The 16,939-nt window shown below is 39.8% G+C and overlaps 1 protein-coding gene across 1 annotated transcript in view; it reads right to left on the bottom strand.

Annotated features, from left to right (window-relative positions):
* Positions 1-16,939, bottom strand: part of LOC133610800 (uncharacterized) — a 45,532-nt gene that overhangs the window by 7,203 nt on the left and 21,390 nt on the right. Inside the window, exon 7 of the mRNA XM_061967443.2 lies at positions 15,279-15,289. Coding sequence (XP_061823427.1) covers positions 15,279-15,289 — 11 coding nt within the window. The remainder of the gene's footprint in view (positions 1-15,278; positions 15,290-16,939) is intronic.

Raw genomic sequence — 16,939 nt, 5'->3', positions numbered from 1 at the left:
ACCGATTTTCATAAAATAGTATTTGACTGCCAGTGCCGATTTATGGCTTTTAATGCCAATCTTAAACACCAATCGCCTCTGGCTGACACTGTATTTACTTTTAGTCCTGCGGCTGACAAGCGGCTAGCAGCAATTATGTATGTCCGTACATTGTGTGGAGCCACTCCCTAGTAATAATCACCTCCATTGCAGCAAATAAACTGCATTTTTTAGTATTGTAAATATCATTATCAGGTACCATTATCAGTGGAGGACGACATGTTACACACCGAGTGCAAGCCAGGAGCAGGCATGCTAATGGCTAAGCTAACCAATAAACAATATTTAAAAAACGGCAAGAAATGAGTGCTTAGTAAACATTAAGAAGTCTAGCAGAAAATAAGCAATTATTAACGAGAAATTAACAAGTAAATTAATAAAAGTCGAGAGACATGATAATATAACAACTGTTAGTGTTTTCGCATTGTTACAGTCAGTACACGACACGTAAGAGGAGGGGGGATCGATCCATAAATCGGTGATGTCGATACCAAGGGTACTATCAGTATATGACACATTCAAGAGTTTGGTTGATATTTTTATTTTCTCAAAATCTTTTTATGTTTTTTTTGTATTAATTCCCTGGATACAGGAGAATTTTGAGGGGGGAAAAAACTAATGATTTAAATGACGAGTCGATAGTTATTGTGCACTAATGACTTTGTGTTGCGCAAACATTTGTATGTAAGAAAAGAAAACAAGGAAGTCATTTAAATATTGAGTTGATATTACTCACCGTGAATACTGTACATTGAAAAATCAGTTAATACATGTGATCGTATCGATATTGGTATCAGCCAATCTCAATGGATGATCGGAATCGGCAGCATAAAACCCTACAAACCCTAGAAAAAAAATTAAGTAAGGACATGATTGAGCAGTTTTTGTGACATAATGCATAACAAAATGTCATTATTCCAAAACTAAATGCAATCTGCAGGGTTATTCAGAAAGGAACCAGCGACCATGTGAGAGAATATCGTACACCGATCCGACATACCCTGATCAAAAGACTTTTATTCAGTACAATACGACATATGCTGTGAACTTTTCCCACAGAACCTGGTGAAACATTATATCATCGTAATGTGTGCCTTTTCATACACTGACCTGAAATGCTACATTCAGATGATGAGACGCGTAAAGACATTGGCGCCAGTTTGTTGTGTAACATTAAAAGAAAACCACAATGCTTGTCTGACAGCAACAATTACTTCTACCGAGGGACTTTCTGGCGTTCAATATGCCGATGCCATCATTGCCAGACATGCCTTCAGATACAGACGCCATCCTGCCTCTGATATTATCGATCTGCTGCTACGTCGGAAGCAGGAAAACGTCAACTTTCGTGTCGATGCATTTCACACTTTACAGAACACTGCACGCGTGACAGGGGCTCTTGCAATATTTACCAAAAGCATCTGTTCTCACAACATTGTTTTTGCATTCCAGTCAGGAACCATTAGCAAAATGCTCCATATTTAAAGACTTAGAACATACCATACTTGAGAATTACAGTTATGGGAGTAATGTGTCGCTGCAGGTCACAGGAAATCCAATCTTGTTACCCTTCGCGGCACATGCACCTTGTATTGAATGTCACCCAGAGACCAAAATGACACCTTTCTCAAAAACTGTTTTTAAACCTTTCCTTTTTACACAGACCTGCAAATAAACCACTAACACGCATTGTGGTAGTTTTTGTAGTTTGTAAAGAAATGTGCGTCCCAAACTTTTTCTTCGTGGACGAAAATGGCTTTTAATCCCTTGGTTGGCATTAAGACATGAATGTAATTCCTCGACTCCAAAAAACATTTCACACATAAGTTAAAACAAAATGGCAAAACATGAAGCCATACTGTGTGGCCTCTGCTATTATTTTTTCGACAAATACACTAAAAGGGGGCACTGTCCAAAAGTGCGGCCCGGGGATCATTTGTGGCCAGCAGCTTATTTTGTATTGGCCCAGGACACATTATACTGACAAAAAAAGACATCCCAGGTTAGACCTTTACATGCAAAAACAAAGAAAAATTGGATCTGGCCTAAATCCCTCTTACTCCATATGGCCTTTGATGATTTCAGAGTGTTGTGTCATGATGATGTGTTAGACTTCCTTTTATTTTCATTCATATTTGAACTTTACAGTACAGATACGAATGAAATTTCGTTGCATTAGCTCGTTGTAGTGCAGGATAAAAGAGCAATGAGGTGCAGATATAAATAAATGGATTACTGTACAGATAAATATATTGCACTTTTGCATATGCATCCACGTTTATGGATGTATGTTATATTGTCTTTATATTCCAGCAAATTAATCCGAAATGTACACATTTCTTGCAAGATATGGTTACATTTTGTGTGTGTTCAAGCCCATGAAAATATTTTAGTTGGCGGAATAATAGTATTAGTAAATAATAATATCAAGAAGAAATTAGATATCTCAAAAAGGTTAGATTAGATATAATACTAATTTGTTACTATGTGAACCTGGTGTTTTCCCGATACCAATATTTTCGTATTGCTACCGGTACCAAAATTATTTCGATACTTTTCGGTACGTTTCGATACTTCTCTAAATAAAGGGGACCACAAAAAATTACATTATTGGCTTTATTTTAACAAAAAATCTTAAGGTATATTCAACATATGTTTCTTATTACAATTTAGTCCTTAAATAAAATTGTGAACATTCTAGACAACTTGTATTTTATTAGTAAGTAAGCAAACAAAGACTCCTAATTTAGTCTGCTGACGTATGCAGTAACATAATGTGTCATTTTTCATTCTATTATTTTGTCCAAAATTATTAAGGACAAGTGGTAGAAAATTAATCGTGGCGAAGTTGGTAGAGTGGCCGTGCCAGCAATCGGAGTGTTGCTGGTTACTGGGGTTCAATCCCCACCTTCTACCATCCTAATCACGTCCGTTGTGTCCTTGGGCAAGACACTTCACCCCTTGCTCCTGATGGCTGCTGGTTAGTGCCTTGCATGGCAGCTCCCGCCATCAGTGTGTGAATGGGTGAATGTGGAAATACTGTCAAAGCGCTTAGAGTACCTTGAAGGTAGAAAAGCACTATACAAGTATAACCCATTTATATTTATTTATAATTATCTACTTGTTCATTTACTGTTAATATCTGCTTACTTTCTCTTTTAACATTTTCTATCTACACTTCTGTTCAAATGTAATAATCACTTATTCTTCTATCGTTTGATACTTTACATTAGTTTTGGATGATACCACAAATTTGGGTATCAATCCGATACCAAGTCGTTACAGGATCATACATTGGTCATATTCAAAGTCCTCATGTGTCCAGGGACATATTTCCTGAGTTTATAAACATAATATACATTTTTTTTAAACGAAAGAAGATGATGTGATGCTAAAAAATATCATAATCATAGTAGTATCGACTAAATACGCTGTTGTACTTGGTATCATTACAGTGGATGTCAGGTGTAGATCCACCAATGGCGTTTGTTTACATTTTGACGCCGGTGAAGAAGTGAAGCAGGTTTGGCTATTCCTCGTCCTGCAGGGATGATACTTGTAAGAAACTTACTTTATTTGTCGCCATGGAGACGAGGATTAGTGATTTAGAAGTCGCTAAAACACTGCCGACTGGTGCAGGACGTTAGCCGCTAGCTGGCTAGCCATGTCTTAAAGCACCCCTTCTTGAGGGCGTTTCAGTGTTATAACTTCACCTTTATCGTCAGTTTTTAAGCCAAAATGCGTCTGTTGTCCCTTTTCTGTCTACACACTGTGTCTGTTTGTATGTACTCCGTTATTGTGCGCTACCGAACATGCTCGTTTGCTCGTAAACCAGCAATGACACGACGTGACGACGACCGGGGCGCAGAAGGGTGGCGGACCGGTACTTTTCAGAGGCGGTATAGTACCGAATATGATTCATTAGTATTGTGGTACTATACTAATACCGGTATACCGTACACTATGTGACACAAAGTGGATTTTTTTTTTTTAAATAGATTAGCTTACATTTATTGTACATTGTTTTGGGTTTGGTATCTTAAATTAACAATGTGTATCAAAGTGTTCCGCGCAGCATTTAATTTTTCCGCATGCGGCCCTCACTGGGAAACGTTTTTACATCCCTGATTAACCTGTGACCGATATGTAACCCTTCAGTGATTAAACAGTACCCAAACTGGTGCTTAAAAATGGAAAACAAAAATGATGCATTTGGTAGCTAGCTGAATTCTGATTGGATAAAAACTCTAAACTATAAAACAACAACGCTGGAAGGAGCATAATATGACATGAAGAGAGTTTGAATACTTTTAGATATTTAGGGAAAGTAAATTAAAAAAATACTTTTATCTTTAATTATGACCATGATTTCTGGTTATGTTAGGCCAGCAGAGAAGGCCTTGCTGGCCCTGACGGCACACCACTGATTGTACGGTAACATTGGTTTGTCTAAAGTGCACAAGAAAACAACAACAAACTCCTGTTTTGTTGGCCCCCTAATGAAAACACTTGGAGGTATGATTAGGTATGCAAATGAATGCAAACTCAGCCACCTGCATCAAGTGGTTGAAGGTAATGTTGTACAAGTAATGTCTTGTAAGTAATGTACAGTAGCGTCCTGAAAGAAGCACTTTAAACGTTATTGCCGACCTGAACAGCAGCCCTCATATCACTGTTTTGTCGCTGTGTTGTCCACAACAACAGAGCACTTCCTCATTATGAACCAATGACAGTTACAGCAAGTGAGGTTGCATTCAGGGATACCCGGAATTATAAGTATCAAACATTACACTTCGAGTTTTTGCACGTTCTCTATGTTCTGTATGCAGCAATAATTATGAAAATGTGTTGTAGATTGTAGTTCATATATTTCAATCTATTACTTAGTTATCATTTAATTTATATAGTTGGAGTTTTTAAAATACTAGTCTGTTCATTTTGAATGTCACAAAATTCTATAAAAATTAAAAGGCATTGGGCTTGGTTTTTGTTTTGTTTTTTTTCACAAAAATGTGCATACCTTACATTTTTTAGGTAGAGTACCAATTTGGCATTGGTAACGGTTAAAATGTAAACAAACCCATCCCTACCTATAATAAATGGGTATCTATGAAGGGGTGCAAATTAGCGCTGATCCAAAATCAATCCTGATTATTGCCATAAGATCATATTTTGACTTGACTATGCCCATTCAAACTGAAGACCTGCAGTCAGCTGTTTTTGTTTCTATAATTACTTGAAGGACTCCTGGATTGTTATTGAATTCATGCACGTGTAATCACTTCACACTTGTCATCTGGCAGCAATATTTCTTATCAGCAGCTCGTGTGGAGAGCTGTGTGTGTGTGTGTGTGTGTGTGTGTGTGTGTGTGTGTGTGTGTGTGTGTGTGTGTGTGTGTGTGTGTGTGTGTGTGTGTGTGTGTGTGTGCGTGTGTTTCTGTGCAACGGAAGAAGAAATCCTGGCATGACTTCTTACAAGAACTGTTGAGTGGTTGAGATAAGCCACCGTGAGTTGGACTTGTCTTTGAAGACACACCTGCCATACACACACACACACACACACACACACACACACACACAGCCCCCATCGTTCACACAGCAAAAAGGTCAGGACTGTCTGTCCAGCTTTGCGTGTGCCCTGTGCAGATGTCAGCACCTGAGGTTAAAGCCACGTGAGTTTTTCCCGCATTGAGCAATAGAGATTTTTGGTATGTCAGTACAAGGAAAATAATGAAAAATACACGGGAAAAAAATAAAAGATTGCACTTTTTTTTATAATAGTTCACTTCACTGGCAGACAGGAGTATTTTGAGATAGTTCAAATTCAAATAAAGTCATGTCATGGCCTGTAGTATGACTACTGTTTATCACGTCAACATCACTGTTTGAAGATCCGGATTTGAATGTCCATTGGTACATTTTTTAAAATGTGTCTATCAAGTCATTTTAAATTTGTCATTTTATTTTTTATTTTTTATTTTGAATAGGTTAACTTTGAGGAAAATCCAATATTAGCCAAACCACATGAATGCTTGAACAAATATCAAATTTTACAGGCCCCTCGGGGTAAAGCTTTTATTTTGAATGCCGGGCTGAATCAAATGCTGTCCCTAAATTTTTTAGTACGTTTGTAAGATATTCTATATCGTGTTACTAGCGTAACATGTTTGCAGTGTTGCATGGAAATAGTACTGTTTTAGTGCAAAAATAGTGCTTCTTTTATCTAGCGAGTGTTGGGAGTTTGGGACCGCTTGGAAAAAATATGCCTGAGGTGGTAGCTTGTCGTGAGAACATTTACACCACAGCTCAAAAGTATGTCAGGTGATTAAAGTGTTAGGCAATTACGAAATGTGTAATTTCACGCATGGATGAATATACAGTACATTCACATTAGTATTTATAGGCACAGCACTCTCTCAAGCGGCCACTTTTTTTTTAATAGTTTTACGTTCCTTTTCTTCCTTAAACACCAATGTGCACCGACACCATTGCTTTTTGATATGTGGTACATTAGTCATGTTTACCTGACGAATTCAATGAATAATTACTTGCAGTTGCATAGAGTACTATTTTTTTAGTCACACTCTTTCCTTCAAACACCAGTTCATGACCCAATCTTTTGCATCAGTACTCTCCCTTTATTTATGTGTTTGTTGATACCGGTTACACAATACCTGAAAAGACAAAGGAAGAAGCAGATCTTATTAAAGTTAAAGTACCACTGTTAGTCACACACACACTAGGTGCAGTGAAATTAGCCTCTGCATTTGACCCATCCCCTTGTTCCATCTCGTGGTAGGTGAGGAGAGCAGTGAGCAGCAGCAGTGGCCGCGCTCCGGAATCATTTTGGTGATTTAATCCCCAATTCCAACCTTTTTTTTTTTTTTTTTTTTTTTTTTTTTCTTTTTTTTTTTTTTGGTCCTGTCCAGCTTCTCAGGCAAATCATATAGTTGATGTAGATGCCCATATCGGCTGTTCAGATTTACTTTACTTATTTGTAGTTGACTTTATTAAATGTATTTATATTATCATTTGGTGCAGCCGGGCCAGAGCAGGAGGGGATAGAAAGAGAAAAAAAAGAAGACAGAGGGGGAAATTGTGGGTAAATAATTATTTACATTTTATCTCTTTAAAACACCCTGTAAATAAATGCATACCCTCTGAAAGTATGTCCTTAAATAGCCATGAACTGTAAGATGCACTTTTTAATCAAGATACAATTAAGAAATTAATTAAACTATTTTATGGAATAATAAATGAACACCACACTAGAAATGCAAATGATGCATGTGTTCGGAAATGGATGATGGACTTAAACATTTTAGATGAAAGAGACATATCATGGAATGATATTTGTAAAAATGCCAAGAAGCCCTTTAGAAGCATTAAAGATAAGCTGACTCAATTTATAATATTGAATAGATTGTATTTTACATCTTCTCAGCTGTTTAAAATTGGAATGTCAGAGAATAAAAGAGTTATGGTTGAAAACAACAAAAGAAGCAATCACATTCCTTAATATTAACATCCCAATGACACTGCAAACTTGTATTCTTGGGGATCTCCATCAATTTAGTAACGTGTCATCAAGGAGTAAAAATGCTTTTCTTTCAATATGCATAATAACAAAAAAGGTAATACCGGTATTTACAAAATGGGTAGCTGTTGATAGTCCAACTCATACTAACTGGTACACACAAGCTATGGAGATGATATCAGCAGAACAAACTGCATTTAGTTTAGATAATAATGAGTCATATATTGAAATACGGGATCCATTATTTAAATTTGTTTAAACTATTAAATGAACCAAAATATGACTTATTATATATTTGTGGAAAATGTTGGACGCGGTGTGTTGTCGGGCTTATGGGATGTGATGCAAGGGTAAGCCACTGTGACACTATTGTATGTGGGCTTTGTACCGAGGATGTCGTTGTGGCTTGTGCAGCCCTTTGAGACACTTGTGATTTAGGGCTATATAAATAAAGATTGATTGATTGATTGATATTGTTCATTTCTAATTTTTGTATTATTTTTTATTAATGTTTTTTAATGATAATATCAATGAGGGTTTTTTAATCACTGCTATTTTGAAATTGTTACTAATATTGATGCTGTTGTCGATAATGTTCATTTTTGTTTCACGACATTTGGATTTGTGCGTCCTCAATTGCTCTCAATTGCTCTGTTTATTGTTGTTCTTAATGTTGCTGGGACGGGTTTGGCTTTGGAATTGGATTGCATTGTTGTGGTGTTGTTCAGTGACGTGCGGTGAGGTTGATGGCTGGTGAGGCACTGACTTCATCACAGTCAGATTTACAAACATATTAACCCTAAAGAGTATCTTATTCACCATTTGATTGGCAGCAGTTAACGGGTTATGTTTAAAAGCTCATACCAGCATTCTTCCCTGCTTGGCACTCAGCATCAAGGCTTAGAATTGGGGGTTATTAAATCACCAAAAATTATTCCCGAGCGCGGCGCTGCTGCTGCCCACTGCTCCCCTCACCTCACAGGGGGTGATCAAGGGGATGGGTCAAATGCAGAGGACAAATTTCATTACACCTAGTGTGTGTGTGACAATCATTGGTACTTTAACTTAACTTTAACTTTACACATACAAACTGTAGCACACAAAAAAGCACATTTAATAAAAAAAACGTTATTATGGTCTTACCTTTACTTATAAAATAAATCCATGAGCCGCTATTGTGCTGGATTAATGCAATCCCTGATGAGAGTGTTATATCAACTAAAGCCCTCACTTAAACTTTCCACATGCAAGATTGAATCTATTTAAAAAAGTGTAACCGAGGGTTTATAAATGTCGTCTATACTGTATGAAACTACAAAATAACAAACACGGAGGCTCCAGTTTACACGAGGACCACTTTATTTACCTTCTTTCAAAAACTTCCGCTCCACTCCAACGTGTCGTCACTTCCGTTCTTAGCGCCTTCAAAATAAGAGCTCAAGGCATATACTGTATAACAGCGCATAACAGGAACTTAACATCACAAAGAGGAAAGCCCATAAAAATAGGTTACAAAAGTTATTTAATAAGAAGCCAAAAAATTAAAAACAATAATGTTCGTGTTGGAGGAGTTGTGAATTAGGTACACCTGCAGTCTGCAAGTGTACCTAATGTTGTGGCCCTGCAGTCATTCACAACTCCTCCAACACGAACATAATTGTTTTTTCACTTTTTGGCTTCTTATGAAATAACTTTTTTAAATAGATTCAATCTTGCGCGTGGAAAGTTTAAGTGTGGGCTTTAGTTGATATAACACTCCCGTCAGGGGTTGCCGTGCATTCTACGGCGAGGGTGCAGGAGGCGAGCCTCAGCCAGTGCGTCTTTTGCAGCCGTTTTATGATCGCTCAGCACAATAAATACGTTACACACATACAGTTGTTGACAAAATACACTGTACATTATATACCTCAGCTAACTAAACTATGGAAATGTATAATATAATTCATATAGCAATACGGTCTCACTGCACAGCAGGCCAGCAGTTAGCCGAGTCCGGAATCCATGTTGAGGCACTGAGTGACGTGCCTCGACTGGCTGCTGTTCACCGCAAGTCTCTTCTCAGTATTTGAACGGCAAATGTGAAAATTCAGCGATTTTAAATAAAAATAATCTAAAACGGGTGAAGTTAAATGGAAAATAACTTTATTGTATAATCACTGGATACATATAACAATTTAATAAAAAAAAAATATTTTTACATTTTTTTTCTTTCCATGATGGCAGGTGAGGCCCCGCCTCACCTGCCTCTAGTGACTGCACGTCACTGGTGTTGTTGTGTATTGTTTTGTTGATTGATTAATAAATTCATAAAAAAATAAAATAAAAAATACAAATTTAGCCACTTTCCACCCTTATATTGAGCCACATAAACAAGTTAAACAGTTTACTTACAGACTTATCTTTTCCAAGGCTTGTAAGAAGTAACACAACTTGTCTACTTCTTATTGTCTCATGAACTGAACTAACATCGTAAACCGGATGTGCCCAAACTGATGACGCGCAGCATTTTCCCATCGCCACAAGGTGTCAGTAATAGTCCACAATCAAACGTGCATAACAAAAACTGTTTTATTTTAGATATGTAATCCTCCATGTTAAAAGTTCAGGCGAGAGGAAAAAATAAACGATCGCTGCTAACTGTTGCTGCTTGTTGTCACTTATTCTGCAGCTGAGTAGTCTTAAGAATGATCTCTGGGATCACTAGCGCCCTCTACCACCAGGAGGCGGGATTACTGCGAGCCTCACCCAGTGCGTCTTCGCAGCAGTTTTATGATTGCTCAGCACAAGAAATACGTTACACACATACAATTGTTGTCAAAATACACTGTACATTATATACCTCAGCTAACTAAACTATGGAAATTTAGAATATAATTCATATAGCAATACGGTCTCACTGCACAGCAGGCCAGCAGTTAGCCGAGTCATTGCGCAATCCATGGTGAGGCTCAACTGGCTGGTGACTCACCGCAAGTCTTTTCTCAGCATTTGAACGGCAAATGTGAAAATTCAGCGATTTTGTATAAAAATAATCTTGTGAAGTTAAATGGAAAACAACTTTATAGTATAATCACTGGATACATATAACAATTTAATGATTTTTTTTTCTTTTTACATTTTTTTTCTTTCCATGATGGCACCCTCACCTGCCTCAACTGACTGCACGTCACTGGTATACGTACATACAGTATATACATATACATACACATACACATTTACATGTACACATACACACACATACACATATATACACATACACAAATACATACATACACATACACACACATATACATGCATATACACAGTTTGTCAGCCCCGACAACCACCACGCGCGTGCGCTGCCACCAGTCACAACATCAGCCACCCACTTGCACCAGACCCAGCAGCCACGGGCACCCACACCACAACCAAACGGCAGCAGAAACAGCAGCCGCAATACCCCCAGACAGCCAGCACCACCCAATCAAATCAAAGCGATCAAAAAAAACTGTGACCGGCAACCACACGCCAACAGGATCATGGAGACCAGCCAGCGCCAGCCCGCCAGTCAGCCCAAACGCCAACATGCAAACAAGAGACACCAACACCCCCCTCACCAAAAGACCCCACCACCCCAACACAAACCCGCACAAACACACCACCGCCCAAACAACCGAGACACAGCATCCAGACCAGACATGGAGGCCGCGCCGCCACCACATCAAGTCACCAACAGTTACCCCACAGCGCAAGGTCGGGCCACACGGGCACGGACCCCACCCAACAGGAAGTGAGACCCTCGCGACGCCACACACAAATAAATAATAAGATTTTAAAAAATAATTAAAAAAATTAATTAATTAATTAAAAATAAATAAAAGAAAAATAAAAGAAAAATAAGTAAATAAGAAAAAGAAAAATAATAAATAAATTAAAAAATAATAATAATAATAAATGAATATAAGCTTGGCAGTCCACCAGACCGCAGTCCCCGCAATCCGCGCCGGCCGACGAGGCAATGAGGGGTGCGCCGAACCCCAACCCCCCCATACATGTGTACAAGGCCCCCAGAGTGTCTACTGTGTAGATAAAATTAGGAGGTCAGCCGTTACAGCCGACCTCCAGTCCCTATTGATGTGTGTGCTGTAGCATGAGTGAGATATGTATGCTTGTGGGAACTAATAATGCGATTAAAATTGGGGGACATCAAGGTCATGGTGGGTCCCAACCAAGCCGAGCCCCCCAAATCGTAAGTGTCTAATATGCAGCTAAGATTGAGGGATGGACGAGCAGGGGACAAGATAGGAGGACTGGAGCCCCATAGGAGGCATCCTCATCCCCCCCGCCATGCCTCCCCGCAGGACAATCCCCCAAAGTCTTATATATGTGTGACTGTGTGTGCTATAAGTAGGAGGAGTACAGGGCCCCCCCCGCCCCCCAGTCCATGTGGCCGACAACCAGGAACTACGGCCCGTGACCCACTCCAGACCACTTTAGTGTGACGCCACGCGAGTCCACCCCCCGCCAAATAAAGCCAGCCCCCGCCCGCCCCAACCCAACCCTGCAGAGCCCATACCAGCAACTAAATGCAGAAAAACTGCACAGCCCCCATGCCTATTGCAAACACCGCATCCCGGCCATCCACACAGCAACGTGCCCATACGAGTCCCGGCCAGGGAATGGTGCCCCCCAACGGAGGAAGAAGCCAATGCATCCCGTCCGCACGTCAGCCCCCAAACCAGCCGGCAAGCCAACGCCAGCCAGCCCCCACAACCCCACAAGCGCACAGATACCAGCCACAGTCCCCCAACCACTCCAACCCAACACAGCGATGCCAATCGCTTGTAGCACCACAGCAACCATCACCACCACCGCCCGTCCACAGTGCAAACACCCGCGGTCGCCGAAACTGAAACAAAAAAAGCGACCGACCCCGTAAACCACAACAACGCACACCCCCAGCTACCACCGAGGCCGCCAACCCACCTACCCCAACTCATCCACAGCCAGGCCAATCGATCCACCGGACATCCACACCCATACACACACCTACACATACATACACACATACATACACACATACACATATACATACATACAGTATATGTATATACATATACACACATACACACATACACATGCATGCATATACATATACACATACACACACACACATATATACACATTAATACACTTACATACATATAAATATGCACACATATACACATACACATACATACACAAAAAATAAATAAATAAATAAATAAACCCTTTAGATAAAATAAAATAAAGAAAAATAAACAAGAGGCCTGGTCGCCAACAGTGCCCAGCGCCACCAAACCCCGCAGCCCTTCCCACACGTCCAGGCCCCCCCGCCCACCACCCACCAGGCGTCCCATCCCGCAAAAAGTTATAAGGGCCCAGCCCTGCGCCCACAGCCGGCATGCCATGGCATCTCAACAGGCCCGGTGTTGCGATCAGCAATGCACACCGGGGCAGCGACACATATATATGTACCTACATACAAACCTCGTTTCCATATGAGTTGGGAAATTGTGTTAGATGTAAATATAAACGGAATACAAGGATTTGCAAATCATTTTCAACCCATATTCAGTTGAATATGCTACAAAGACAACATATTTGATGTTCAAACTGATAAACATTTTTTTTTTTGCAAATAATCATTAACTTTAGAACTTGGTGCCAGCAACACGTGACAAAGAAGTTGGGAAAGGTGGCAATAAATACTGATAATGTTGAGGAATGCTCATCAAACACTTATTTGGAACATCCCACAGGTGTGCAGGCTAATTGGGAACAGGTGGGTGCCATGATTAGGTATAAAAACAGCTTCCCAAAAAATGCTCAGTCTTTCACAAGAAAGGATGGGGCAAGGTACACGCCTTTGTCCACAACTGCGTGAGCAAATAGTCAAACAGTTTAAGAACAACGTTTTTCAAAGATAATTGCAAGAAATTTAGGGATTTCAACATCTACGGTCCATAATATCATCAAAAGGTTCAGAGAAATCACTCCACGTAAGCGGCATTGAACCAACCTTCGATCCCTCAAACGGCACTGTATCAAAAACCGACATCAATCTCTAAAGGATATCACCACATGGGCTCAGGAACACTTCAGAAAACCACTGTCACTAAATACAGTTTGTCGCTACATCTGTAAGTGCAAGTTAAAGCTCTACTATGCAAAGCGAAAGCCATTTATCAACAACATCCAGAAACGCCGCTGGCTTCTCTGGGCCCAAGATCATCTAAGATGGACTGATGCAAAGTGGAAAAGTGTTCTGTGGTCTGATGAGTCCACATTTCAAATTGTTTTTGGAAATATTTGACATTGTGTCATCCGGACCAAAGGGGAAGCGAACCATCCAGACTGTTATCGACGCAAAGTTCAAAAGCCAGCATCTGTGATGGTATGGGGGTGCATTAGTGCCCAAGGCATGGGTAACTTACACATCTGTGAAGGCACCATTAATGCTGAAAGGTACATACAGGTTTTGGAACAACGTATGCTGTCATCTAAGCGCCGTCTTTTTCATGGACGCCCCTGCTTATTTCAGCAAGACAATGCCAAGCCACATTCAGCACATGTTACAACAGCGTGGCTTCGTAAAAAAAGAGTGCGAGTACTTCCCTGGCCCGTCTGCAGTCCAGACCTGTCTCCCATCGAAAATGTGTGGCGCATTATGAAGCGTAAAATACGACAGTGGAGACCCCGGACTGTTGAACGACTGAAGCTCTACATAAAACAAGAATGGGAAAGAATTCCACTTTCAAAGCTTCAACAATTAGTTTCCTCAGTTCCCAATCGTTTATTGAGTGTTGTTAAAAGAAAAGGTGATGTAACACAGTGGTGAACATGCCCTTTCCCAACTACTTTGGCACATGTTGCAGCCATGAAATTTGAAGTTAATTATTATTTGCAAAAAAAATATAAAGTTTATGAGTTTGAACATCAAATATCTTGTCTTTGTTGTGCATTCAATTGAATATGGGTTGAAAGGGATTTGCAAATCATTGTATTCCGTTTATATTTACATCTAACACAATTTCCCAACTCATATGGAAACGGGGTTTGTACATACACACAGATTCCACCATACATATATACAAACGTACACACATACACGCGCACTCATATATACACGTTTATAATTTAACAGAATAAATAAAATGTATTAAATAGATCATTTAAAAAATAAAAAATAAATATATATATATATATATATATATACATATATATAAATATATATATATATATATATATATATATATATATATATATATATATATATATATATATATATATATATATATATATATATATATATATATATATATATATATATATATATATATATATATATATATATATATATATATATATATATATATATATATAAAATAAATAAAAATAAATAAATTTCAAAAATTAATAAATAAATAAGGGCTGAGTAAAACACAGGAGGTGGACTCCCGCAGGGCAGTCGGGCTTCACCGCCGGGGCCCCAACAAGGGAGGCAAGCAGCCCCCCCAACCCGGCACCAGGCGGGCCTGCACAGCCGCAGCGCAGGGCAACCCCGGGCAGAAGACCCCGCCCCGCACCCCAGGGGAAGGAGGAAGCCCACGGACACCCGGGGCCAGAGGGGCACAAGCCGACCTCCGCCCGACAGCGGCAAGACCCCAGCCCAACCACCCACCAATTCCAACCCTTGATGCTGAGTGGGAGGAAATGGGTCCCATTTTTATAGTCTTTGGTATGACTCGGCTGGGGTTTGAGCTCACAACCTACCGATCTCAGGGCGGACACTCTGAGCAGGTCTTGTTATTTAATCATACTCCTCAGCCTTGTCTCAGCAATTAGTGGCAGTTTGTTCACTTCTTGTCCTGAAGTGTCATAAAAGGGAATAGGAAAAAATATATCTGTTTTCGTGCACCTCACTATTCATAGGATTCTGTTTTCGTATACCATCTCGGTTATTGTCCGGTCAAACATAGCGCATAACAAGTTGGTCCTTTTGCCCAAACAAAAAATCCCATGCAGCGTTGCCAGAGGTATATTTGTATGATCATTTCACCCTCTGTACAATCTTTAATTCCAAATTTACTGTAGCAGATAGTCCTGAGAAACATCACGTGTTATTATTGTCCTCAAAACATGATCATTTTAAACCTCAGGTATGATCATTTGTCATTTCCCACCTAGCAACACTGATCTCACCCATTGGTGACTCCGTCTCTGTTAATTTTTTATTGAGTACAGCTGCAAAAAAATTCACCATGGGACCAAAGAAACCTGCGAGGGCCAGCACTTTGATAAAGAAAGTGAGAAACACTATTCATTTTGGGGATAAGTATGAAGGTGGCGTTCTCGCCCCCCATCGTCACTCATTGCCACACTTTGCCAACAAGAGTCTTCAGTTGAGGTAAAATTGATCCATTTCATGCATCAATTATTTGTCTTTTGCATGGTTTTCTTCATGTTAAATAAACTATTACTATTGCCTATGAAATGTGTTTTGTGTTCATTTGTTAGGGCTCGAACCGAGTCGGGATCACTAGACACAGAGCTAAAAGCCCGGGCTGTCAACTGAACGTCCAGTGCAAGTTTTTAAGGTGTTAGGGAGGGAGATTTACCGACGTACACACTGCTGGTCTTCGTTTCACTCACCCTCCTCAACCGAGCTCTAATCCGGGTCACGGCACCTAACATGCCTCGTCCAGCCCCTGGGGTCAAAACTGGGTCCATCGAACTAGAGTCGAGAGCACTTGGCAGAGCGCTAAAAGCCCGATATCCAGCGCGAGCTCCGTAGGTGTTAGTGAGTGAGGTTTACCAACATATGCACTGGCAGACTTCCGTTTCACTCACCCTCCTAAACCGCACTCTAATCCGGGTCACGGCACCTGCTCATTTCCATTTGAATTGCCTTGTGTACAAATTGTGTTCTGTAAATAAACTTTTGGGTGTGTCGTACAGGAAGATTTTTAAAATGTTTTATTTGAATGCTCCTCAAACTAATCTAATTCAATCTAGTCACTGACCATTAAGCAACCTTTGCCACCTTTCAGGTAACCATTTGGGGTTGAGATAAAGGAACATGTACGCTTAAAATACGTTTTGCAAATAATCTGTGGTTATACGTGATTACAACATTTTGTGATTGATCACATTAATTTGATGATTAACTTTGACAGCCCTTGTTCAAGCATAATCCAACTTTAAATATTTTTATCATAAAATAATCCCCTGGGCATCATTTTATTTTGTGATTTATCCTAATTTCACAAACATGTATTTGTCAGGCAGATGCATATGGCGCACTACTATTAGGTGACTCATACTCAAATATCCCAACATGTG

This window comes from Nerophis lumbriciformis, linkage group LG11 (assembly GCF_033978685.3).
Source record: "Nerophis lumbriciformis linkage group LG11, RoL_Nlum_v2.1, whole genome shotgun sequence".
NCBI lineage: Eukaryota > Metazoa > Chordata > Actinopteri > Syngnathiformes > Syngnathidae > Nerophis > Nerophis lumbriciformis.
This window is presented reverse-complemented; position numbering and strand designations above follow the sequence as displayed.